The 24,855-nt window shown below is 41.9% G+C and overlaps 1 protein-coding gene across 1 annotated transcript; it reads right to left on the bottom strand.

The window, feature by feature from the left end:
• Positions 1-954: 954 nt before the first annotated feature.
• On the bottom strand, positions 955-24,855 carry SPATS1 (spermatogenesis associated serine rich 1). The gene is made up of 9 exons (XM_036870118.1): positions 24,709-24,855; positions 17,366-17,513; positions 13,209-13,333; positions 11,353-11,514; positions 6,450-6,473; positions 5,852-5,972; positions 4,610-4,672; positions 1,293-1,408; positions 955-1,053 (listed from the first exon to the last, which is right to left on the bottom strand). The coding sequence occupies exons 1-9, from the start codon at positions 24,848-24,850 to the stop codon at positions 1,025-1,027; spliced, it is 930 nt and encodes a 309-aa protein (XP_036726013.1). The 5' UTR covers positions 24,851-24,855; the 3' UTR covers positions 955-1,024.

Below are 24,855 nucleotides of genomic sequence, written 5' to 3' on the forward strand. Positions count from 1 at the left end.
GAGTCCAAAGACCCCGTGGAGGCGGCAGCCCTGGTCTCATCAGGGGCTGGGCAGGACCAAGTGGTGCCCTGCACTCAGATGGGCACTCTTAGATGTCTCAGCTGTCAGCCCCACACAGCTATCAGGTTCTCAGTGAACCACAAGATTAACCTTGACCTTAGGAGATACCTACTGAAGTGTATAGGTATGTAGGAGTAAAGGGTTATGATGTCTGCCACTCATTCTCTAATAATTGAGAAGGGACTTCCCTGGTAGCGCAGTGGTTAAGAATCCGCCTGCCAATGCAGGGGACACGGGTTTGAGCCCTGGTCTGGGAAGATCCCACATGCCGCAGAGCAACTAAGCCCGTGCGCCACAACTACTGAGCCTGCACTCTAGAGCCCATGAGCCACAACTACTGAGCCCACGTGACACAACTACTGAAGCCCATGAGCCTAGAGCCTGTGCTCCACAACAAGAGAAGCCACCGCAATGAGAAGCCCAGGCACCGCGACAAAGAGTAGCCCCCGCTCCACACAACTAGAGAAAGCCCGTGCGCAGCAACGAAGACCCAACGCAGCCAAAAATAAATAAATAAATAAATTTATCAAAAATGATAGCAATAATTGAGCAAAATAATAATAGTAATAATATGAGAAAAAGAGAATGTGTACAACTTTGGACAAATGTTAGTTGTAGACCCTAGGTGAAGAATATGTAGGTGTCTGTTTGTTGTACGATTCTCGCAACTTTTCTATCAGTTTGAAAGTTTTCAAAATATAAACTTAAGGGAATTCCCTGGCGGTCCAGTGGTAAGGACTCAGCACTTTCACTGCGGAGGGCCCGGGTTCAATCCCTGGTCGGGGAACTAAGATCCCACAAGCCGTGCAGCGCGGCCAAAAAAAAAAAGTTAAAAGAGGCAAAACACAGTGATTCTGCATCCAAGTCAAACATTTGATTTAGAACAGTCGCACTAACAGAATCAATTAACAGGAAAAGGCTCTCCAGAGGACAGTCAGTGCCTGCTTCCTGGACCTGTTTCTGTTCAAGATTCTCTTGGAAAGTCCAAAGAACCTGTGGACAGAGGCACGGAGTTAAAGGCTGTGCTCCATTACAAGACTAACAGTTCTCAACCACACACGGTGACACACGACCATGGCATCTGCCCAAGGGCCATCTCAGGGCAAAGGGCACCATCCACTCTGGGAGAGGCTCTCTGCCTCTCTCGTCTCCATTGTGAAGCCTCTCAAAAGCCTGCTCTTCTGGGCTTGCCTCCAGTTTTTATGCTACTTTTTGAAGGTTCTTTGACCCACCAGCAGGTAGCAAACTCTGTAGCAAGGGGACCGCTGGCTGCCAACTGTCAAGCTCTTCAACTTCTCTTATCTCATTCTTCAGCTCGTTGGCCTTCTCCTTCACCCAGAAAGGCAAGCTGTGGGAAGAAAACAATACCCTGAGTTGAGTTCATCTGATGCAAAATTTTCAAACACCTTCAGCAGACAAGGCACTACATCCTCCAAAAGTAAGAAGGCCTCCCATGTTGGAGACAAAGTATCGAAATCAAACACCGTGTTAGTCTTCACCATTTGCCCCTGCCCCAAACCCAGATCTCTTTTGTGTCCCTCTCTACCCAAGAAGTTGACCCCAGTAGCCTGCATCACCTTGACTCCTCCCTGCCCCCACCTTTGAGCTGGGCTTGGCTAATGGGAGGCACCAACAGGAAATCAGAAGGTGGAAAGACAGAGGTTGGGGTATGTCTTATTGAGCTCCTCGGCTCCCGCCCTATCTCCTGAGGTACCCCAGTTCTGGAGCCGCTGTATTCTCCTCTGCCGCAGGTCCTTTCAGACAGCCCTTCTCCATCTCCTGCTGCTCTGTGAACCATGGGCCCTCCTCCTGCTGTTCAGACCAGGAGTAGTAAGAGCTTCCCACTGGTGGGAGCCCCTGGGTGCTTCACCCTCCCATGTGAGTTTCCCCAATCTGCCCACACACTGGTAAACAGTCCTTTCATTAAACTGTCTTCAGAATCCCACCCGAGTGTGCTTTCTGCTTTCTGCTGGGACCTCAGCTAATACAGACACCCAGCGTCCTCCCAGGTCTGTTGAGATTTGAAAGGGCATATGCTGGGCTGCAGTGTGTGGGTTCCGAGAGGTACCAGGAAATGAGGTTCCTGGGATGAGTCAGAGCAGGAAGACGAAGAATGTTTTCATCTTTTGGCAGCTAAAATTTTCATATTTTTAGGGAGAAATGCATCATGATTGAGAAAATACCCTGATAAACCTGCTGAAGTTTCCTGTAAGAAGGAAGAGGAGGATTACCACACATAGTAATAGGTGGGAGTAATGGTTATCATTTAAAGCTGACAACCCAATAGTAGAAGCCCAAGTAAGAAAAGCAGGATGACAGACTTCCCTGGCAGTCTAGTGATTAAGACTCTGTGCTTTTACTGCAGGGGGCACAGGTTCAATCCCTGGTCAGGGAACTAAGGATCCCGCATGCCGTGAGGCAGTGGCCAAAAAGAAAAAACAGAAAAGCAGGATGAAGAGCAATATAGAAAGATATTAGCATAAAGAACCAGCAGGATAAGAACACAAGCATTCCTAAACATCAGAAGAAATAATTTTTTAACTTTTGTTGAAATAATCAAAGAAAACAGTGAAAGACTCCAGGTAAATATAATACACATAATACATGTAACATAAACTATTATGATAGAATGGAAATCAAATCTGTCAAATCAATAAATGCAAATGGCCCTAATTCACCCCTTAAAGAAAGATTTTCAAGTTGGCTCACAAAGCAAAATCCAATTCTTTGTCTGAGAGAAAGACCTAAAACAAGGTGATTCGAAAGTCTAAGAATGGGCAAAGGCATATTAGTCAAATGCAAACAAAACAAATTAAGAGTTGTAATCTTAATATCTGGCTAGGTATAACATAGGACAAATGCATTAAATGAGAAAAAGAAAGATATTTTTATAATGCTAATGGCTACAATTAACAATAAAGATAGGGCTTCCCTGGTGGCGCAGCGTTTGGGAGTTCGCCTGCCAATGCAGGGGACACGGGTTCGAGCCCTGTTCTGAGAAGATTCCACATGCCGCGGAGAAGCTAAGCCGGTGCACCACAACTAGTGAGTCTGCACTCTTGAGCCCGCAAGCCACAACTACTGAAGCCCGCGCACCTAGGCCCGTGCTCTGCAACAAGAGAAGCCACCGCAACAAGAAGCCTGCGCACTGCAACAAAGAGTAGCCTCCGCTCTCTGCAACTAGAGGAAGCCCGCGTGCAGCAACGAAGACCCAGCGCAGCCAAAAATAAATAAATAAATAAATTTTAAAAAAAAAGAAATCTATAAAAAAAATAAAGATAGAAACACACTAATATTTGGACATTATAACACACCAACTCTTGGTCCGAGTGGACAAAATGAGTGGACAAAAATGAGTAAGAAAATATAAGGACTAAACAGAATAATCAATAAGATAAATCTTCTGGGTATGTATCTAACTTCGCATCCTGATGAAATAGAATGTACTTTCAAATGCATGTGGAGAGAGTCCCAAAATCGAACGTATATTACATCACAGGGAAAATTTTGATAAGTTCCATAAAATAAAAATAATAAAAACAATATTTTCTGATCACGAGGTGATAAAAGTAAAAATGAATTACAAAATAAAAACCAAAAAGCTCTCCTACCTGGAAATTCAAAATCTCTCTATTAAGGAATTCTTTAGTCAAAAGGAAACTACCAATGTGAACTGCAGAATTCTTCAAAAAATAAGGATAACCTACATATCAAAATGTATAAGGTTCAGAATGGAGCTGAGCTAACATATAAGATCAGAGGAATGATACTTCCCTCAAATTCAGAAATACTCCAATAGCTTGCTCTCTGCCTCTTCAAACTCTAACCGTCCTCCCTGGCTGCACTCATTTAAGCATATGTCTTTCTTTTCTTTTCTTTTCTTTTTTTAATAAATTTATTTATTTATTTACTTATTTTTGGCTGCATTAGGTCTTCATTGCTGTGCGCGGGCTTTCTCTCATTGCGGTGAGAAGGGGCTACTCTTCGTTGCGGTGTGCAGGCTTCTCATTGCGGTGGCTTCTCTTGTTGCAGAGCACGGGCTCTAGGTGCGCGGGCTTCAGTAGTTGTGGCTCTCGGGCTCTAGAGCGCAGGCTCAGTAGTTGTGGCACACGGGCTTAGTTGCTCCGTGGCATGTGGGATCTTCCCGGACCAGAGCTCGAACCCATGTCCCCTGCATTGGCAGGCGGACTCTCAACCACTGCCCCACCAAGGAAAGCCCTGTCTTTTCTAACAAACTCTTATGTTTTGGAAAGCAGGGACCCTGACTTTTTGCTACACATAAAACCCCTCACAGTGCACACCTAGGACTACACATGGCATCTGGTATTTGTCAATCATATCTGTTGAAGATGTGAGCAGCCCAGGTGCCAGACTCCACAGACACTTGACCTTCAAAACCAAAAACCCTCCATTCAAACTGCCTCACCCACCTGCTGGGATTCAAAAGGTCCCTATGTGTTAGGTGTCTATGAGCTCCTCCATAGGAGAAAATAAACAATAGATATTTTCATAAAGATAGGATAATATGAAACATGCTGAGAGAACTCACTTGGGAATTTGTGGAAGAGGCTCAAGTGGAATAAATGTATCAAATTTCTTTTCGTAAGGCATTCTGAAAAACAGAAAAGGCAACCATAAGATTGGCATGGTTTCTATGGCAAAGAGATCAATACATCATTGTGTTCAATAAAATGTCTTATTTTCTGGTTTTAATTGTTACGTATGGGCTTCAAAACTGTTAAGGGCCATAATTCTTTTTACTTTTTTACCCTTTTTAGTAAACATCATTAAAACAAACATGATTAATTTTTACTGAGGTATAGTTGATTTATAATATGTTTAAGGTGTATACATAGTGATTCACAATTTTTAACGGTTATACTCCATTTGTAGTTCTTATTAAATGTCAGTTATATTCCCTGTACTGTACAATATGTCCTTGTAGCTTATTTATTTTATACATAGTAGTTTGTACCTCTTAACCCCCACCTCTGTGTTGCCCCTCCCCCTCCCACTAGTAACTACTAGTTTTTTCTCTATATCTGTGAGTCTGTTTCTGTTTTGTTATATTTACTAGTTTGTTTTACTTTTTAGATTCCACATATAAGTGATATCATACAGTATTTGTCTTTCTCTGTCTGACTTATTTCACTAAGCATAATACCCTCCAAGTTCATCCATGTTGTTGCAAATGGCAATAATTTCGTTCTTTTTTATGGCTGAGTAATATTCCATTGTATACATACACCACATCTTCTTTATCCATTCATCTGCTGATGGACACTTAGGTTGCTTCCATATCTTGGCTATTGTAAATAATGCTGCTATGAACATTGGGGTGCACGTATCTTTTCAAATTAGTGGTTTTGTTTTCTTTGGAACATGATTGATTTTTTAAAATATTTTTAATGTACTATACCAACTGTTTTTTCTTTTAATTTAATGACCCTCCCTTTCTCCTCAATGCTTAGTTGCAAGTACAAGTCAATCCAAATAGTAGTCACTAACCAACAATCTGATTCAGTATGAAAATTGAAGTCTTCATATTTGTTGATAATAACAGGAACAAAATTAACAACCACCTTTTTGTAGTCAAGATCCTGTGTATGATTTCAATTACATACATGTACATGTGCATACACTAAGGAACTAGGTACAGATTTTTTTAGAAATTCTCACCAAATATGTCTTGTTGAGATTCACCCCTTGTAAAATATAATTTATATGTAGTAGAAAGAAATACAATTCCTTTAAAGTTAACTAAATAACCCTAGTATTAACATACACTTACAGTGAAAAATTCCCTGGTGGGAGAGTTGATCCTGCTTTGTGGAAGCCTTTACTCTGTTCTGGATACATATATGGATTATCTCCTGGAGTTACCTTTGGGATTCCATTCCTGGGGTCAATAACTGTGAATGGTGTTTGAAAACAAAATCATTAAAAAGGGCTGAAGGTGATCCACAGATTTGCTGTAAGAATTGACATGACGGGCTTCCCTGGTGGCGCAGTGGTTAGGAATCTGCCTGCCAATGCAGGGGACACGGGTTCGAGCCCTGGTCTGGGAGGATCCCACATGCCGCGGAGCAACTAGGCCCGTGAGCCACAACTACTGAGCCTGCGCATCTGGAGCCTGTGCTCCGCAACAAGAGAGGCCGCGACAGTGAGAAGCCCGCGCACTGCGATGAAAAGCGGCCTCTGCTTGCCGCAACTAGAGAAAGCCGTCGCACAGAAACGAAGACCCAACACAGACAAAAATAAATTAAATAAATAAATAAATTTATAAAAAAAAAAAAAAAGAATTGACATGACGATAGAAACAGGATAATTTAGTGTTTTATTATGAGGTGCATATAGGTATCTTAATGTTCTGTTTGTGATTGTTTCACCTTGAGGAGATGAAAAGTGTGAGCCTAAAATAAAATAAAATAAAAATTAAAAATAAATTTTAATAAAACAGATTAAGAAAAACAAATGAAGTGCGAGCCTATGTTTGAAACGTTTTTTAAAAGGTGTTGTTATGATTACCTCACCCTGGGAGAGAAGAATAGCTTAGGTTTGGATGGGATGCATTGGTTTAAAATGAATGGTGAATCAAAAGTATCTGAAATGATCAGCATGAACTCTGACTTGAAATCTTTTCATTCCTGAACATTAGTGCACTTTGAATCCCTGAATCCCTCCGGGATTAGAGGCAGCTCTAATTGGGGCTCTGCCTCTCCGACTGGGTCTCAGGAGGAAATCAACTAATAAGGGTTCTGCTACTCCTTCTGACTCAAAGACTAGGGTAGTGTAGCAGTAGGAGGTGGCCTTCCTGGTGAAGAGGAGTCACGAAAAAGTCTGCTGATGCTGAGCAAACACCGCTTCCTCAGCCCATGCTCTGACACCCAACCCAGCCGCTTCCAATGCCCCAGGAACAAGTAACTAACCACATGGAGTCAGCCTGGTACAGGATGGTCGTTTAAACCTGCACCTCTTACACCAGATGCATCTCCTAAGGGAATAATCCTGGACTGCAAGACTAACCACCTTGGGATCAGAAGCAAGGACGCATGGCTGGAAGCACAACCTCCTTCTTTGCTCACACACCCAATGAACAGGACCCTCTTTCTAATTTTTAAATGCTTGTTTTGATATTGCTCCATTCACCTGTACCCACAAGATGCAAGCCAAAGGGAGAGCTGGGGAAGATTTTTAATAAGCTGTTTCCTACCTGCCCAAATTTCTCTAGCTAACTCAGAAAAGCCATCTGCACAATTGGTGGAAGTACTTGAGTTACTGGAGTACTTGATTTTTTAATTTTCCATTTTTTACTCTTTCAAAACCCTTTTCAATAGCTAAGACTCTTCGGCTAAACTTTTTATTAGCTCTTAAGTGCAGGGAAATAACATCAACTACATCTGTGCATTGAGCGCTTCCTGAGGATGAAATGCTGAGGATTCAAAGCAAGGACGGTGGAGTGACCCTATCTTTGGAAACCCAAACCAGGGTACTGACAAGTAAAGGTCAGGTGACAGCAAGAAGGGGTGAGAAGGGCTTGAACTGTGAAATCAGTCACGCCTGAGTCCAAATTCAGCTCTGCAATTTCTAGTTCTGTGCCCTTAAGCAGTTTAACTTCCCTAAGCCTTAGAATCCTCATTTATAAACTGTTTATTTCAAATGTCTACTTTGCATAGCTATCATGAGTACTGAATGAGAATAATCTGGACACATAATCAGCACTCAAGAAATGGTAGCACCCTGTTTGGGGAAAGTATCCTAGGAACTTGTTTGGAAAACCGGGGCTTTTTGAAGAATGCACTAACCATTCTGTCTCTAGACTGCTCTTCTAATCTACAGATCCTGGACTTGAGCTGCAGCATTTCCAGCATCCAGCCAACCCTTCAGACTGGTCCCCACAATCTGAATTAGCAAGAGCCAATTCCTTAATATCTACCCAGTTGCTACCGTTTCTCCTGAATTCAGTGGTTTTTGTATATTGACAGACTCCTTGGTTTGTCTCAAGTCTGAAGTCAAGGGGAGATTCTGTCAGCAACCAAGGACCTCTCTGTTCAGTCCTGAACAAGTTTTTCCTTCAATTGCATGGCTTATCCCTATACTTGTGCTACTAAATGTATAAAGGTATAATCTAAGTTGTTTAATATATATTGTGCAATGTTTAGTATGTTGCACCCCTAAAGCTATCTGTCCATTTATCTTTATTTCAAAAATCTGAACATAGGGCCAGCATATACTTCTGTTCCATGTTTAATGGTGAAATTTAAACGTCAATAAATAAAAATAGTATACCCACGTAATGCTTAAAAAAAAGAAATGGGGACTTCCCTGGCGGTCCAGTGGTTAAGACTCTGCGTTTCCACTGCAGGGGGCTTGGGTTCGATCCCTGGTCAGGTAACTAAGATCCCACATGCCACACGGCGTGGCCAAAAAAAAAAAAAAAGAAATGGTAGCAGTTGTTATTATTATTTGAAATCAGGACTAGGCTAATATCACCCGCATCCCAATTTTTTTTTTTAATCTGGAAAATTCAAGGTTAGAGAATAGGGAATCTTATCTAGTTGGGGAGACAAGAAAATAAAAACAGTAAAGGGAAGGAAGGAAGGGAGGGAGGGAGGGAGGAAGGAAGGAAGGAAGGAAGGAAGGAGGGAAGGAAGGAAGGAAAGAAGGGAGGGAGGGAGGGAGGGTGGGAGGAAGGAAAAGGAATAATAAACACAAAATTCAGGACAATGTTTACTTTCGAGTTAGGAGGGAAGTGATGGGTTAGGGTTAGGATTCGGATTATCATGATAATCTCATTTACTTTTGATACGTACTTGCAGTTGGCCCAGTTCTGGCCAGTGAGACACGAGTGGAAGGAAGTCTCCCAAGTACCATATGGGAAAACTTTTCCTTCCTTCTAAAAGGGGAAGGCAACAAGAGATTTTCCTCTTTTTCATGTCTTGAATATAAAAATGATTCTTGGAACTGCAACAGTTATTTTGTGACCATAAGGTGACAAGCATCAAGACAAGAAAATCCAACACTACAAAGAATGGTAACACACACACAAAAAAAAAAACGAAACGAGCCTACATCTTTGATGACATCACTGGGCAACCAGACTATATAGGTCACCTAGATGTCAAAGCTTCTTGTTAATTACATAATAAATATCTTATGATTTAAGTCTCTGATAATTTGATTTTTCTCTTACTTGTAGCCAAGAGCATGCCTAAGCAATAGAAAGCTAAACTTAATCCCTTCTTGATTTTTCTCAGTTGTTTTCAGACATAAACCAGTTAAATAAATCCTTCCTGGGAATTCCCTGGCGGTCCGGTGGTTAGGACTCTGTGCTTTCACTGCTGTGGCCCGGGTTCAATCCCCAGCTGGGGAACTAAGATCCCACAAGCCGCGCAGTGTGGCCAAAATAAATAAATTAATTAAAATTAAAATTAAAAAATAAATCCTTCCTGTTCTACCCTATGGCTGCATCTCAATTAGGAGTGGGAAGTCGGGGTGTGCACAACAGGCTTACATGACATCAAGGCTTTAGTGGAAGGCTTTGGGTTCCTGGGTCACTGTCTGCAAAACACATGGGTATCTGCTACTCTCTGAGAGTTGGCATCTATTTCTGTTGTCTGCTAAAATGGGTCATCTAGTCTGATCCTTCAGAAGCCATCCCCCTCCACAATGCATCAGGTGAGGCACACATTTATTCTCAGATGACCCCTGGCTTGATGGTCGAAAGTGCACCGTACAGTGGCCTCCGGGATTCCAGCTGTAAGACCAGCTCTCCTAGCTTGCTCTCTCTCTCTCTCTCTCTCTCTCTCTCTCTGTCCTAACCTCCACAGTCTTTACAAGGCACAGAAATGCTGTTATTCTTCCACATCTCCTGGCTGGATGAGACCCTGAGGCTGGCTTTCCACCCAAACATTGCCCATAGCTATCACCACTCTCCTGCTCAGAGTCAGGCCAGATGCCACTTCACCTTGAAGCTCGAGGTCTTCCCATAGCCACCCTGTGAGGCAGAAGCCCCAGCTAGATTCACATCCGATCACCCACTAGCTTTTGATCTCAGGAGTTGGGCAGGACACAGGACTCCTAGAAGTCCCCATATCAGTGACTACTTTAGTCTGGCTTTTGGTGTATTCTCTATCCAAACAGAAGCCTTGGTCTTTTGTCTCTGCTACGAGTTTAAAAGTCTACTTTAAAACTCAAAAATGAGAGCTTTCCATTTCTTTCTCTTTGTATTCCTACTACAGCAATCTTATTCTTCCCTGAAGCAATGGCTGAATCCTGTAGGGGTATTTCTAAAGAAGCGTGTGCCATAAATGGTCCCTTAGTATTCAGAAACTCTTTAGGGTCTTTCAGTAAATCCACGATGGCTAGGTTGGGACAGAGGACTCACCAAGTTAAAGCTGAGGAGAGATGTATATAACTCCTCATCTCAACTACCTTTTATTAAATCAGCTGCTAAATAACAACACGTGCTTCAGGCTAAGGTTTACAGGATGTTTTCCTTGTAAAGAATCTAAAGTATGGGGACTTCCCAGGTGGCGCAGTGGTGAAGAATCTGCCTGCCAATGCAGGGGACATGGGTTCAAGCCCTGGTACGGGAAGATCCCGCATGCCGCGGAGCAACTAAGCCCGTGTGCCACAACTACTGAGCCTGCGCTCTAAAGCCTGCGAGCCACAACTACTGAGCCCACGTGCCACAACTACTGAGCCCACGTGCTGCAACTACTGAAGCCCGGGCACCCGGTGCCCATGCTCCGCAACAAGAGAAGCCACCGCAATGAGAAGCCCGCACACCGCAACGAAGAGTAGCCCCCGCTCGCTGCAACTAGAGAAAGCGCACGCACAGCAACGAAGACCCAACGCAGCCGAAATATAAATTAACTAATTAATTTTTTTAAAAAAGAATGCACTTTTAAAAAAAAGAGAATCTAAAGTACGATTTAAATGCATATGACAGGCAGCATTTAATTAAAACATGAATTATTTTCCTCGGACTTCAGTGGAGGTTTCTATTAATAAGTATCTGAGAGAACTTATCTGATGACTTAAATGTCACATTAGCATTTTATGAAATCCAGAGAAAAACAAAAATGTAGATCAGCATATGTTGTGAGTTCTATGCCAAAAAGTGCAGTCTGCCAACCATCCCTTCGCTTTCCTATCTTCCTGGCTGCACTTGGGCGACCTGGTGACCCCACAGGGCTGCCCCCAGCCACGTGATGCTGGGCCTGCAGAGTCATGACTCAGGAGTATTTCTGAACATTGCACAGTTAAGGTCCAGGAGGAAAACGTTACCATATTTCTTCCTCCCAAAGCACTTGTCCATCGTCCTCTCTGATAGAGACCTCCTGTTGCCGAGGAAGACCCCGTTAAAGAAACACTGCTTTCCAACATGGTAGGTGTGGATGTTGCTGCTAAGCCTTGGGTAAAATGTCCACTCAGGACGCTGCCCATCTTCTGCAAGACATCAGAATTCCTTCCATCAGCACTGCTCCCAGCGTCACAATGTAGCTGGAGGACAAAACACTGTGAAAACCCCCCCAGGCACTATCTGGCTATACAGCCTTTATTAACGTGTATAATTCCTTGGTTCCACATCGAGGGCAGTGTCAGACTCTGTGGAACTAGGCACAAAAGGCAGGGAAGTAGGAAGAAAGCTATCTAAGAGGGCTTTCTTTTTTTCCCTTTATACCCTCCCCTTCAAAAATAAAGCCAGTTTTATGGTTGGAAGTGATGTATGGGTTAGGAAGCTCAGAGACAGTTTTACAAGCACCTACAATCCAACCTTTCTCTTCTAAGTGTGCAGGAAGAACAGAATGCCCATCAACCAGGGAAGGGCTGGAACACCCGTGGCATCTTAACCAGATGATACCTGGTGTTGGCAGCGACAGTGGCACATGCATGCACTACAGTGACACGGGGAAATGTGTACATACGATTATGACCAAGGAGAAAGGCTGCTGTGAGACCTTAGGCTAGTTACTGGACCTCTCAGTGTCTCTGTTTCCTCATTTGACCCTTTTCCTGTAAAATGGCTAGAGTGATTTTAAACAATAAAAGATCTCCTGACAGCTCTAGGATTGCTTAAGAAACTCTTGTGCTCTTTGGTGGCCGAGAAGGAACACAGGCTTTGGAGGCAAGCAAGTTTGGGTTCTAATCCCATCCCTCCATTTCCTAGGTTCGTGTACTTGTATGGGTGACTGAATCTCTCCAAGCCTCAGTTTCCTTCTGTGTAAAATGGGTAGGTCTGTATTAGCCACATAGGTCTATATGTATTGACAAAGAAAGAGGTCCATGATCTATTTACTTTGAGTGAAAATAATTTGTGTACTATTTTCTACCAGTGAAAATATGGTGGTATATTACAAGCAATAAATATATATATACAAACATACATATATATAAATGTATACATACATATACATTTCAAAATTCTCAAAGAATATATATCAAACTCTTCACAGCTATGGGGCAGAATGGGAAGATTCCTGGAGAATATTGGGGTATGGGTTTTTATACTCTACATACTTCTTTATTGTTTTAGTATTTTGCTACAGTACATTTATGGTTTTTACATAAAAGCCTTTTATTTTTGCAAAACACATAAAAATAGTTGCCTAGGGCTTCCCTGGTGGCGCAGTGGTTGAGAATCTGCCTGCTAATGCAGGGGACACGGGTTCAAGCCCTGGTCTGGGAAGATCCCACATGCCACGGAGCAACTAGGCCCGTGAGCCACAACTGCTGAGCCCGCGCGTCTGGAGCCTGTGCTCTGCAACAAGAGAGGCCGCGATAGTGAGAGGCCCGCGCACCGCGATGAAGAGTGACCCCCGCTTGCCACAACTAGAGAAAGCCCTCGCACAGAAACGAAGACCCAACACAGCCAAAAATAAAAATAAAATAAATAAATTAAAAGTTAAGTACATTGGAAATTGGAAGTAATGTTAATTCCAATTATCTGAGTGGAGTGATTATGAATGAAATCTAAAAAAAAAAAAAAAAAAAAATAGTTGCCTAGCAGAGTTGTTGTGAGAATTAGAGATGAAGTGTGTTGAATGCCTGGCACCTAATGGGCCTTCAGTGAATGGCACCCAACAGTATGGCAGCCTTCTGCAAAGACCCTGAGAGTGGAGGAGGACCTATGACTTACTCACTTGTCTGCAACTTAAGCAGGCTGAATTCCTGGGGATATTTATCCTTTTGGGCTTCAGGCAGTGAGGTTTCAGAGGACTGATCAGAATGTGAGGAGGAGGATTTCAGATCCAAATCTGCAGCAGGGCTGGAAAGGAAGCAGAAGGGTTAGATTCTTCAATGTGCTTAAACTGGAAGTTAGAAGCTGATCTTACCCTAGAATTCCCCTCATGTATGAGAACTAAGACTACTCCTCGATAAAAGTCCATGAGCATATAATTTATATATTCACAATTTGAGGGAACTGAAATATATTCAAAAGGTGCATGCTTACAAAGTTTAGTGTCCAAAAGTTAAATACAGAATTATCGGAGACTTCCCTGGTGGTCCAGTGGTTAAAAATCCACCTTCCAATGCAGAGGACGTGGGTTTGATCCCTGATGAGAGAATTAAGATCCCACATGCTGTGGGGCAACTAAGCCCGTGCGGACTAGAGAAGCGCATGTGCCGCAACAAAGAGCCCATGCGCTGCAACGAAAAAAAAGATCCTGCATGCTGCAACAAAGATCCCATGTGCTGCAACTAAGACCCAATGCAGCCAAATAAATAAATATTTTTAAAAAGTTATCATATAACCCAGCAATTCCACTCCTGGCATATACCCAAAAGAACTGAAAACAGACCCTCAAACAGATACTTATACAAGAATGTCCATTGCACCATTACTCAAAATAGCCAAAAGGTGGAAACAACCCAAATGTCCATTGATAGATGAATGGATAAATAAAATGTAGCATATACATGCAATGGAATATTATTCAGACATAAAAAGGAATGAAGTTCTGATATATTCTACGACATGGAAGAATCTTGAAAACATTATGCTAAGTGAAATAAGCCAAACACAAAAGGACAAATATTGTATTATTCCACTTATATGAAATATCTAGAATAGGTAATTCATAGGGACAGAAAGTAGATTAGATTAGAGTAGAGTACCAGGAAATGGGGAGAGGGGAGAATGGAGAATCATTGCTTAATGGGCACAGAATTTCTGTTTGGGGTGATGAAAATGTTCTGAAAATAGATAGTAGTGACAGTTGCACAACAGTGTGAGTATAACTTAATGCCACTGAATTGTACACTTAAAGTGGATAAAATGGCAAACGTTCTGTTACATATTTTTTACCACAATTTTTAAAAAAATGAATGATGCGAATTCCCTGGCAGTCCAGTGGTTCGGACTCTGTGCTCTCACTGCCGAGGGCCCGGGTTCGATCTCTGGTCAGGGAACTAAGATCCCACAAGCCATGCGGTGTGGCCAAATAAACAAATATAAAAATTAAAATTAAAAATGCATGATATACTGATACATGTTACAACATGAATGAACCTTGAAAACATTAGGCTGAATAAAAGAAGCCAGACACCAAAGACCAGATACTGGTGATTCCATTTACATGAAACATCCAGAACAGGTAAATCCATAGAGATAAAATATAGATTAGTGGTTTCCAGGGCTGGGGGGATAGGGGACATGGGGGTGACTGCTAAAGGGTACAGGATTCTTTTGGGGGGTGACAAAAATGTTCTAAAATTGACTGTGGTAATGATTGCACAACCCTGTGAATACACTAAAAACCACTGACTTGTACACTTTAAACCGGTAAATTATATGGTATGTGAATTATGCTTCAAATAAAACTGTTGCCAAAAAAGATACGTGTTCAATTAAACCATTGACTGGAAAGAAAAAAATCAGTCAGTATAAAGAGAAGAGGCAGAAATAATCAAAAACAAACCTAGACTGAAATGGCTGTAATAACAGAGCATTATGTTTAATAACGAACTTCTTGGCAGTCAGAAAGGCCTACAGCAAACTGTTGTGAGTGTCAACAGAAAAAGCAATCACTTCTGGTCTAAGTGGCCTTGCATTTGATAGATGGCCTTGGACAATGCTTTCAGATGTAGTTATCTGTTATCAAGTCACAGGATCTTTTTTCATAATATTACATCACCCTGATATTTGAATTGTTTCAAACCAACTTCATACTGGTAGTCTTGTTTGCTCCCTGCAAACATCCTGTGATATAGGTGGGGTAAATAGAATCATTTCCATTTGCAAAGGAAATGCATGCGCCCTCAAGGCAGCTAACGATAAAACACACCCTAGACAGAGGCAGAGCTGGATCTCCAGGTTAACTCCAGACTATGTTGCCTGCAAGTCATAAAGAACCTCACAAGTCTTGTATAGCTTGATCTCTAGTTTGTTTGTTTTTTTTAATTTATTTATTTTATTATTATCATTACTATTTTTAATTTATTTTTGGCTGCGTTGGGTCTTCGTTGCTGCGCATGGGCTTTCTCTAGTTGCGGCAAGCGGGCGCTACTCTTCGTTGCGGTGCGCGGGCTTCTCATTGCAGTGGCTTCTCTTGCTGCGAAGCACGGGCTCTAGGCACGCCGGCTTCAGTAGTTGTGGCGCGCGGGCTCAGTAGTTGCAGCTCGCCGGCTCTAGAGCACAGGCTCAGTAGTTGTGGCACACAGGCTTAGCTGCTCCGCGACATGTGGGATCTTCCCGGACCAGGACTCGAACCCGTGTCTCCTGCATTGGCAGGCTGATTCTCTTTTTTTTTTTTAACATCTTTATTGGAGTCTAATTGCTTTACAATGGTGTGTTAGTTTCTGCTTTATAACAAAGTGAATCAGCTATACATATACATATATCCCATATCTCCTCCCTCTTGCGTCTCCCTCCCACCCTCCCTAACCCACCCCTCTAGGTGGTCACAAAGCACAGAGCTGATCTCCCTGCGCTATGTGGGGCTGCTTTCCACTAGCTATCTATTTTACATTTGGTAGTATATATAAGTCCATGCAGGGGGATTCTTAACCACTGCACCACGAGGGAAGTCCTCGATCTCTAGTTTTTAATAAACATATCTACACTAATAACTTTGAACTTTTGCAGTGTGCAGATAGAGCAAAAATGCAACAACTCAAGAGTCCCCCTCCCAGTTCAAAACGTATGATAATTTTGACACTGGGGTGAAATATGTCTCTTCTAAATATTTTTTATATATTTGTGTTTGCCGAACAAACTGTGTAGAAAAGATTGCAAGGATAAAGGGAACTTTCCAAAAGAACTTTAGAAATGTCCATCTACTTTGTTTTACTCAACAAACATTTATCTGAGTACATTTTGTGGCAGGCATTGCTCTAGACACTGGGGATCCAAACAGTCCCTACTCTCAGGAGCTTAGGATCAAGGGGAGGAGGACATGGACAGATAAACAGATGATTGTGGAAGAGTGGGTAAATGCAGAGTTGGAGAAAGCAGGTTTTGCAAAAAAAGTAGTATAATATGATATTAATTGTGAAAAATAAATACATATTTCTATGCATAAGAAAGAAATCGATTTTTTCTCATGCATATAAAAAAATTAAATGTTAACACTGATTCTCTAAGAGATAAGATTATTGTGATTGTTATTTTTAATACTGTTTTTTATATTTTCAAAATTTCTACAACCAATTTAAATTACTTTCTTTATAACAAAAATTGTTAGAAAAAGGTTTTCAAAACATTTGACCATAAAAGAAATATAAACAGAGCAAAGTACAGAATACTTTTTTTCTAAACACAGTTTTACAAATAATTTTAAAGCCAACATCCAGGAGAAGAAATAAAGCATGGCCAGCCCTTTCCTCCAATTCCCCAAAAACCATCTGTGTGTCCCTTTCCCAGAGAGGTAACCACTATCCTGACTCTGACTGTTATGGTAATCATTTCTTTGATTTTCTTTAAGATTTACCACCTGTGTATGTATGTATGTATTCCCAAAAAATATGTAGTTTAATTTCACCTTCATAACAGCCAGCACTTGCACAGCCTGTATTGTATGCCAGGAGTCCTCTAATCTCTTTACAGTATATGTATTACCTCATTTAATCCTCACAACTGTGAAGTATTACCCCCATTTTTCAGATAAGAAAGCTTCACCAGGGAGGTGAAGTATTTGCCCAAATTCACTCAGATGCTAAGTGACAGAGTAAGATTTGAACCCAGTCTGGCTCCAGAATCCATGCTTTTGCCAAATATGTCACACTACCTCTCAGACTGTTGGCTGCCTGGTCAGAATTGACCCCAACGTTTACAGCACTTCCCTGGACCCTTACTTACTCTGGGTGAACAGACCCTCTGCCGGGGCTGAAAGGCCCACTGACGCTTAGACCTGTTTCAATAGAAGATGAGGGGCTGACACTTCTGCCAGAGGACATTATGTTGGCAAAGCATCCCTTAGATTCCAGCAAATCATTGAGTTTAGTACCTGCAACACATAGATATCACCATTTGATTACATTCATGAAAATACCTCCCACTTTATCTTGTTCCCTAGATGATAAATAATTTCTTTATAAAAAATAACATTTGTGGGAATTCCCTGGCGGTCCAGTGGTTAGGACTCAGCACTTTTACTGCCATGGCCCGGGGTCAATCCCTAGTCAGGGAACTAAGATCCCACAGGCTGCATGGCGTAGCCAAAAAAAAAGTTTGAGCATTTACTGTATACTTGAGATTGTGTTAACATCTTCACACATTATCTCATTTAATTCTCATAACAATGCACAGACAGAAGTATTACTTATCCTTCCATTTTACAGATGAGAAAACTGAGGCTCAGAATGTTGAGCAACCAAAACCACATAGAGAATAAACATGTTGGCCCAGGTTGGATCACAGCTCCTGTAACACTAAAGTCTAAAAATGCTAACTTCTGTGTTAGATTGCTTGCCCCCCGGCCACATAGTTCACCTACTCTAAACTAAGTGGAAGAAAGAAGGTCTGAATTGAGCTATATATCACCGTACATTGTATTGAGCATCTCAAGAAAATTCCCCAAAGGATTTATTCATAGAAAGACTAGCGAGTATAGCTGGTGATCACAATCCAAAGAACTGTCTTCAGAACTTCTATGGGTTCCCCTCCTACTGCAGTGTCATCATTCTTTTATATCACATCTTCCCCACCAGACTGTGTCTTATTCATCTTAGTAGCACTCGGAACAGTGCTTGGCACAAATAGATATTCAATAAATGTTTGAGTGAATAAATGGCAAAGCATTATAACTCCCCAACCACCCACCATTACAAGTCCTGAAATCCAAGGACAGTCAGATAGAGAAGCACACCCACTGTCTTCACTCTGCTGTACAATGACTCCTGTGCGAAAGTCAGTCTGTTCTCTCATCATTTTATATAGGTGTGTGCGTTGTCCAGTCACTTAAAAAAAAATCAGATGACTGGATATTGCACTTCTTTATGCACACCTTCAGAGAGCACAGATGCTCCACAGATAAAATGTAAGCTCTCAGTTATAGGAAAATTTTAAGAAACAAGAGTCGGACTTCTCTGACTCTGGAGTACATTTTTAGACTGACTGCTGTTCCACCTACACAGTATCATGATTCACATGTATGTGGCATATGCCAGGCACCTGGGCAAATTCCCACCATCTGTCAGAGGAACTGACCCTTAGCCAATTCTTTATTCGTTTCCTATCAACTCCCTCTCAAATTCATCCACCAAGTGAATCATATTTTTTCCACCTTTGTCAAGTCCCAACCCTACCACCAAACCCTTTACTCTTAAGAGGACTTTGCCTGTGACTCTACAAAGTTTAAAGGCCAGCTGAGCTACTTCCTCCCCTCACAATACCCCCATCCTGGGGTTTCTCAGGGTAAGGACTGTTGCATACAGAGTTAACAAAAAAAAAGAGGGGGGTGGGGGAAGGAAGATAAAAACAAAAACAAAATAACAAAAAATATAATAAATAATTTAAAAATACAGATTCCCAAATCCTATTACAGACCCATCAAACTGGAATCTCACGTGGTGAAGCCTGGGAACCCACATTTTTAATAAGTCTCCCTCTACCTCTTAGGCCCATGCTTGGCAGTGAACTTCCTCCTCTTCAAGCCCAGCTCCATCACTGCCCTGCATTCTATCCTGTCCCTCTTCCTGACTCCCTATATGTGTCCAGTCATGAAAATCACCTTGAGGCACTTGTTCAACATGCAGATTCCAGGGCTCTGACCCAGACCTACAGGGAACAACCCGAGAATCAGTATGTTTAAGAAGCACCTCAGGGGACTTCCCTGGTGGCACAGTGGATAAGACTCTGCGCTCCCAATGCAGGGGGTCCAGGTTCAATCCCTGGTCAGGGAACTAGATCCCACATGCATCCCGCAACTAAGAGTTAGCATGCCACAACTAAGGAGCCTGCGTGGCCCAACCAAGACCCGGTGCAACCAAATAAATATTTTTAAAAATAAAAAGAAGCACCTCAGGTGATTCTCAGAGCCAGCCAAGTGTGGGAAGAGCTGCTCTGGAACATGGCACAGAGCCTAGAGCAGCCCTCGGTACATGAGGGCCAACTGGTTGCTTGAGGGGTGAGTAGCTGGGTTGCAGTGGGGCCCAGTGGAGGGCAAAGCTGTGAAGAGAGAGCACAGGTCCGCCGCAGCCCCAGACACGGAACCACAAATGTGGTGTCAACAAATATAATACAGACCACACTCTCTGACCACAATGCAATACTATTAGAAATCCATAATAAAAAGACAGCCAGAATACATCTATAAGCTTGGAAACTCAAACCACACCTCTAAATATTTCATATGATAGAAGAAAACATAATGGAACTCATGAGGTACTTAATGATCAGTGACATGTGTACAATATATCAAAACCGTGGGATTCAACTAAAGCAGTAATCAGAACCTAGAACCTTAAATGCATAAACTGTATTTTACTGAATGTAAGACATTGTAATAATATTACTATTCTACGTACCACAAAGAACAGAGGCTGCCAATTAAATTACGGCACATGCTTTATCACTTAGGACTTTTATTTCATACTTATTGAAATACTTATTTCAGACTTACTTAGATATAGATTTTAATCACATATCACTCGTGTGCATATTTAAAGAAGGAAAATATAAGCAAAATAAATTGGTTAAGGCATTCTTAAACCTTACATTCAAAAGTCTGATTACTGAATCACTTTTCAACTCAACCCCTAACGGTCAGATTTTCCACCTAAATTGACCTCACACCTGCATTATTCAGTGCTCATCCAGCAAAGTTTATGACAACTACTTCACATGGGCTACTAGGCCCACAGCACTGGTAAGACCAATCCAATTTCAGAGACACAAACTGTGAAAAATATCCATCTTACAAGTAACAGGTTATAGTGTTAAAAAACAAAGATTCTAAAATTAATGACCTAAGCTTTCAATTCAAGGAATAAGGGGGAAAAAGGCAAACATCTCAAAATGATAAGGAAAGAAATCATAAAATAAAAGCAGAAATGAATGAAATAAAGAAGATTATCAGAATTATGGCTTCATGGAAAAACTAATAATGTAGATAAAGTTCAAGAAAAAAATCTGAATACAAGTAAACAGTATAAGAAATGAAAAAGAAGCCATAATTACAAATAAAATAGAAATAACTTTACCCATAAAGAAATTGAGTACCAGAAATATCAAATAACTTGCTCAAGGTTACAGAGCAATGGAGTATAATTTATAAAATGTAGTTTAATGTTACTGACACAAACCCTGACAGATAAATCAATAGAACAAATAGCAAATGTAGATAGAATAAAATTTTATGTGATAACAGTGGCATCTTATCTCAGTGAAGAAAGGATAGATCATTCAGAAAAGATTGCTGGAACAACTAATTAATCATTTGGCATGAAAATAAAATTAAATCTCTCTTATCCCAAAATAAATTCCAAATGAATTATAAATTTGAATGTAAAAATTAAAAGATATACCTGAAAAATGATAAGTGAATGTTTACATAATGTCAGAGTGGGGAAGTTATTTCTAAGAAAGATATCAAATACAGGCAAAATAAAAGAAAGATGCATAGATTTAAATACATATACATTTAAAACTTCCATAGCAAACTCTAAACTGGGAGGAAATTTATAACATACACGATAAGAAAAAGAGTTAATAATCATGACAAAGTATGAGTTTTTTAAAATTTGTAAGATGAAAATAAATACCCAAGAGAAAAAAATGGGCAAAAGACATGATTAGGTAATTCATTAAACACACACACACAAATAGCCTACACACGTTTGGAAAAAAAGTTCATCCTTATATTAGTAAAAGAGCTGAACTTAAAATGAGATACTATTATTCACTATCACTTTGCAAATACCCACAGCTGGCACAGCTTGGAGAAATGGCATTCTTGTACATTGTTGCTGAAAATATCTCCATCTCACTGAAGAGCAATTTGGCCATTTATGTCCTCCAAAGCCTATGAGAAGTGCCCTTTTCATCCAAGGTTCTACTTCTAGAAACACATCTATGAAAAAGGTGTGAAATGTATGTATAAGGATGCAGAAGGGACCCACACATGTAGAGAAAAAATAAGATCAAGGGCAGAGATGTCTTCTAGGTTGAGACTTGTATGTCAGTTCTGAGTTACTTATCATAGCATTTACTTATGACAGTATTTGCCCAGAGGTTTTAAGAGGAGCTGCCTTTTCATAGCCTGGAAATATTTTACATTGTATATTGTATCGGCCACTAGAGGACAGGAGAGCTCACCAAAGCAGGGATTGGCTGCTAGGGATGGTATCAGAGGGGGCCCCTCATAAGATTTTTGGGTTTGTTTTTTTAATTTGAGGGGCAAAATGTAAATGTATTATGCAACCTTGAGTAGCACGCAGTGAAATCACATCTACAAATGTAGCCTATTTCTTTGTTTGCTTAAGAAGTTTCGTGCTGGCAACACTCTAGAAAGTGGCCTGTGGTTGCTATAAGAGAAGACTTGTCTGACTGGCCAGGGTGGGAAGAGCAGTCTCTCTGCTCAAATGGCACATTCTCCAGACCCAGCTGACTTCCGGGCCTTCCTAGTAGTAATTCAGCCTCATACACGACCTAGAGACACTTAAGCATGACCTCAGGCTGCCCCTCCACATCTCCTCAGGTAGGAGAAGAGGACTGGAAAAGCAAGTCTGAACCCACCCATTCTGATACTGATGTTCCCACTGCGTAGAGTAACATTGAGTTACTTTCAGCAAGTCAATGACCTGTTGTGCCCAGCTCCCAATGTGTATCCCACCTCTCTATCTAGCACTGTAGGCTGGGGTGAGGCACTGTAAGCTAAGGAACGTCCTTCTCGAAAGGGTCACCATTCATCTTGATAATTGTTACTCAAATGCAATAAAAATCCAGTGAGCCATAAGATAGAATATCCTAACAAGTCGCTAAAACTCTATGAAATATGAAAAGATGGTCCAACCTTAAGGACCAAGAGAAGGTTCTGATGACTAGAAAGGAATCAGAAAAGAAAAAGAAGAAAAAGAAGAAGTTTAGAAGAAAGTCTGTTTCTGGGACTTCCCTGGTGGCGCAGTGGTTAAGAATCCACCTGCCAATGCAGGGGACACAGGTTCAAGCCCTGCTCCGGGAAGATCCCACATGCCGTGGAGCAACTAAGCCTGTGTGCCACATCTACTGAAGCCCGCGTGCCTAGAGCCCGTGCTCCGCAACAAGAGAAGCTACTGCAATGAGAAGCCCGCGCACCGCAACAGAGAGTAGCCCCCGCGCACCGCAACAGAGAGTAGTCCCCGCTCACCGCAACTAGAGAAAGCCCGCGCGCAGCAACGAAGACCCAACATAGCCAAAAATTAATTAATTAATTTTTTTAAAAAAGATAGAAAGTCTGTTTCTTCGTAACATCTGTGGAATTCACGATAATTATTTCCATTTCCTTAGGCAGGAATAACATCTTACATAACCAAGGCACTTTCACACAATTGTCATCTCAGCAGATTTACACCATAGCACTGTCTGGTGGGGAGAAAATAATACAGCAAGCCAAGTTAGTTTCCCATCCCTGCTTATCTGCTCAACAAACAAACTAAAGATCTAGGATGGTGGTTTTTAACCCTTTTTTTGGATCACAGACTCCCCCAAGAATTAATCAAAGCAGTGGGCCCTCTCTGCTGGATAAAGGCATATATCCCCACAGTTATGCATTCATTCTCGGCTGGTTCATGGAGCCCCTTTCCTTCCTGAAACCCGTGGGCTCCATGTGAAGCTGAGCTCAGATGTGGTCTCCTGAGTAGACACACCTACCCAGCAGAAAAAGAAGCCATGGATCTTTGGTTAATGTGGTCTGGAGATCTCAGATGCTGGTGCCCTTCCAGTACCCCTAACTCAGAAACCTGAAGCCCCTCCACCCACCCTTAAAACAGCAGGTCCCTCCTTTATCCCTGGTCAACCTGAAAACTGCAGAAAGGTCTGGAGCTTAAAGCTAGAATCCCAGAACCTTTTTCTCCTTGCTGAACTAGCCACGTTGGACAGTGAATGGCTCAAACTCCTACTGCTCTACTGGCGCCCGCTTGTAGGTGGGTAGTAAATCATACCTCCATCCTCTCCCGGCACTTACAAATTAAGAGATCACAGACCTGGAATACAGGAGACCAGAGACCAAGCTCAGATCTGATGGGGCAGAGACAGAGCATTCTACAATCCCTTTTTGCAGCATGAAGGCCACCCACCTATATGTACTCAGAGGTTTTCTGAGAGACTGGGGCTGTTCTGCTCCATGGCACTGTTCTCTGAAGGCAAATGCGCTCCCAAACATCCTCCTCAGCCTTAAGAACCAATCATGCCATCCATTATTTAATTTAAACCTTTCACTAAAGTGTTCATAATTTCCACCTGAGTTGTCCCATCCAATAAACAATGCCACAAATCTAATATATGAGCAAAGATTAAAAAACAAGAAGAAGAAGAAAGGCCCTGGGCTTTGTAGACCGTAAGACTCATGTCAAATCCCAGTTTCATCGTTTATTGACTGAAGCACTGGGCAGTTCAAACCTCTGGCCCCCATTACTCTTTGTAATGTACCTCTTTGCTGTTAGGAGATCTGGGGAGGTCATTTATGAAAGCTCTACTTTGATGCTGCTCTCTGCCTTATCAGATCTTGGGTTAATACAGACAGTATTAATACAAGTAGTTCTTTTTACATGCTCCCAAACTAGCCTCCTTTTAAACTTCAACAATGCCTTCTTGGGCTTCCCTGGTGGCGCAGTGGTTAGGAATCCACCTGCCAATGCAGGTGACATGGGTTCAAGCCCTGGCCCGGGAAGATCCCATATGCCGCAGAGCAACTAAGCCTGTGCGCCACAACTACTGAGCCTGTACTCTAGAGCCCACGAGCCACAACTACTGAAGCCCGCGGGCCTAGAGCCTGTGCTCCGCAACAAGAGAAGCCACCGCAATGAGAAGCCCGCACAACGCAATGAAGAGGAGGTCCCGCTCACCACAACTAGAGAAAGCCCACGCAGCAACAAAGACCCAACGCAGCCAAATATCAATAAATAAAATTAATTAATTAATTTTTTTAAAATGCCTTCTCACTCTAGTGTACTTGGATAGGGCAACCAACTCCCACCCAGCCCTCCTGATTTCTTAAACTCAACTGTATCTCCTCTCTCCTTTGGTCATGCCAGAGTCTCCTTTCTCTTGAACCTTCTCCAGCTCACTGCTGCAGATCGCTGTGTAGATGGGGGGAGATGACAGCCCCGTGGACAGTTTCCAGTGTCCATGGACGCAGCTATGCATGTGTC

This window comes from Balaenoptera musculus, chromosome 11 (assembly GCF_009873245.2).
Source record: "Balaenoptera musculus isolate JJ_BM4_2016_0621 chromosome 11, mBalMus1.pri.v3, whole genome shotgun sequence".
Classification (NCBI taxonomy): domain Eukaryota; kingdom Metazoa; phylum Chordata; class Mammalia; order Artiodactyla; family Balaenopteridae; genus Balaenoptera; species Balaenoptera musculus.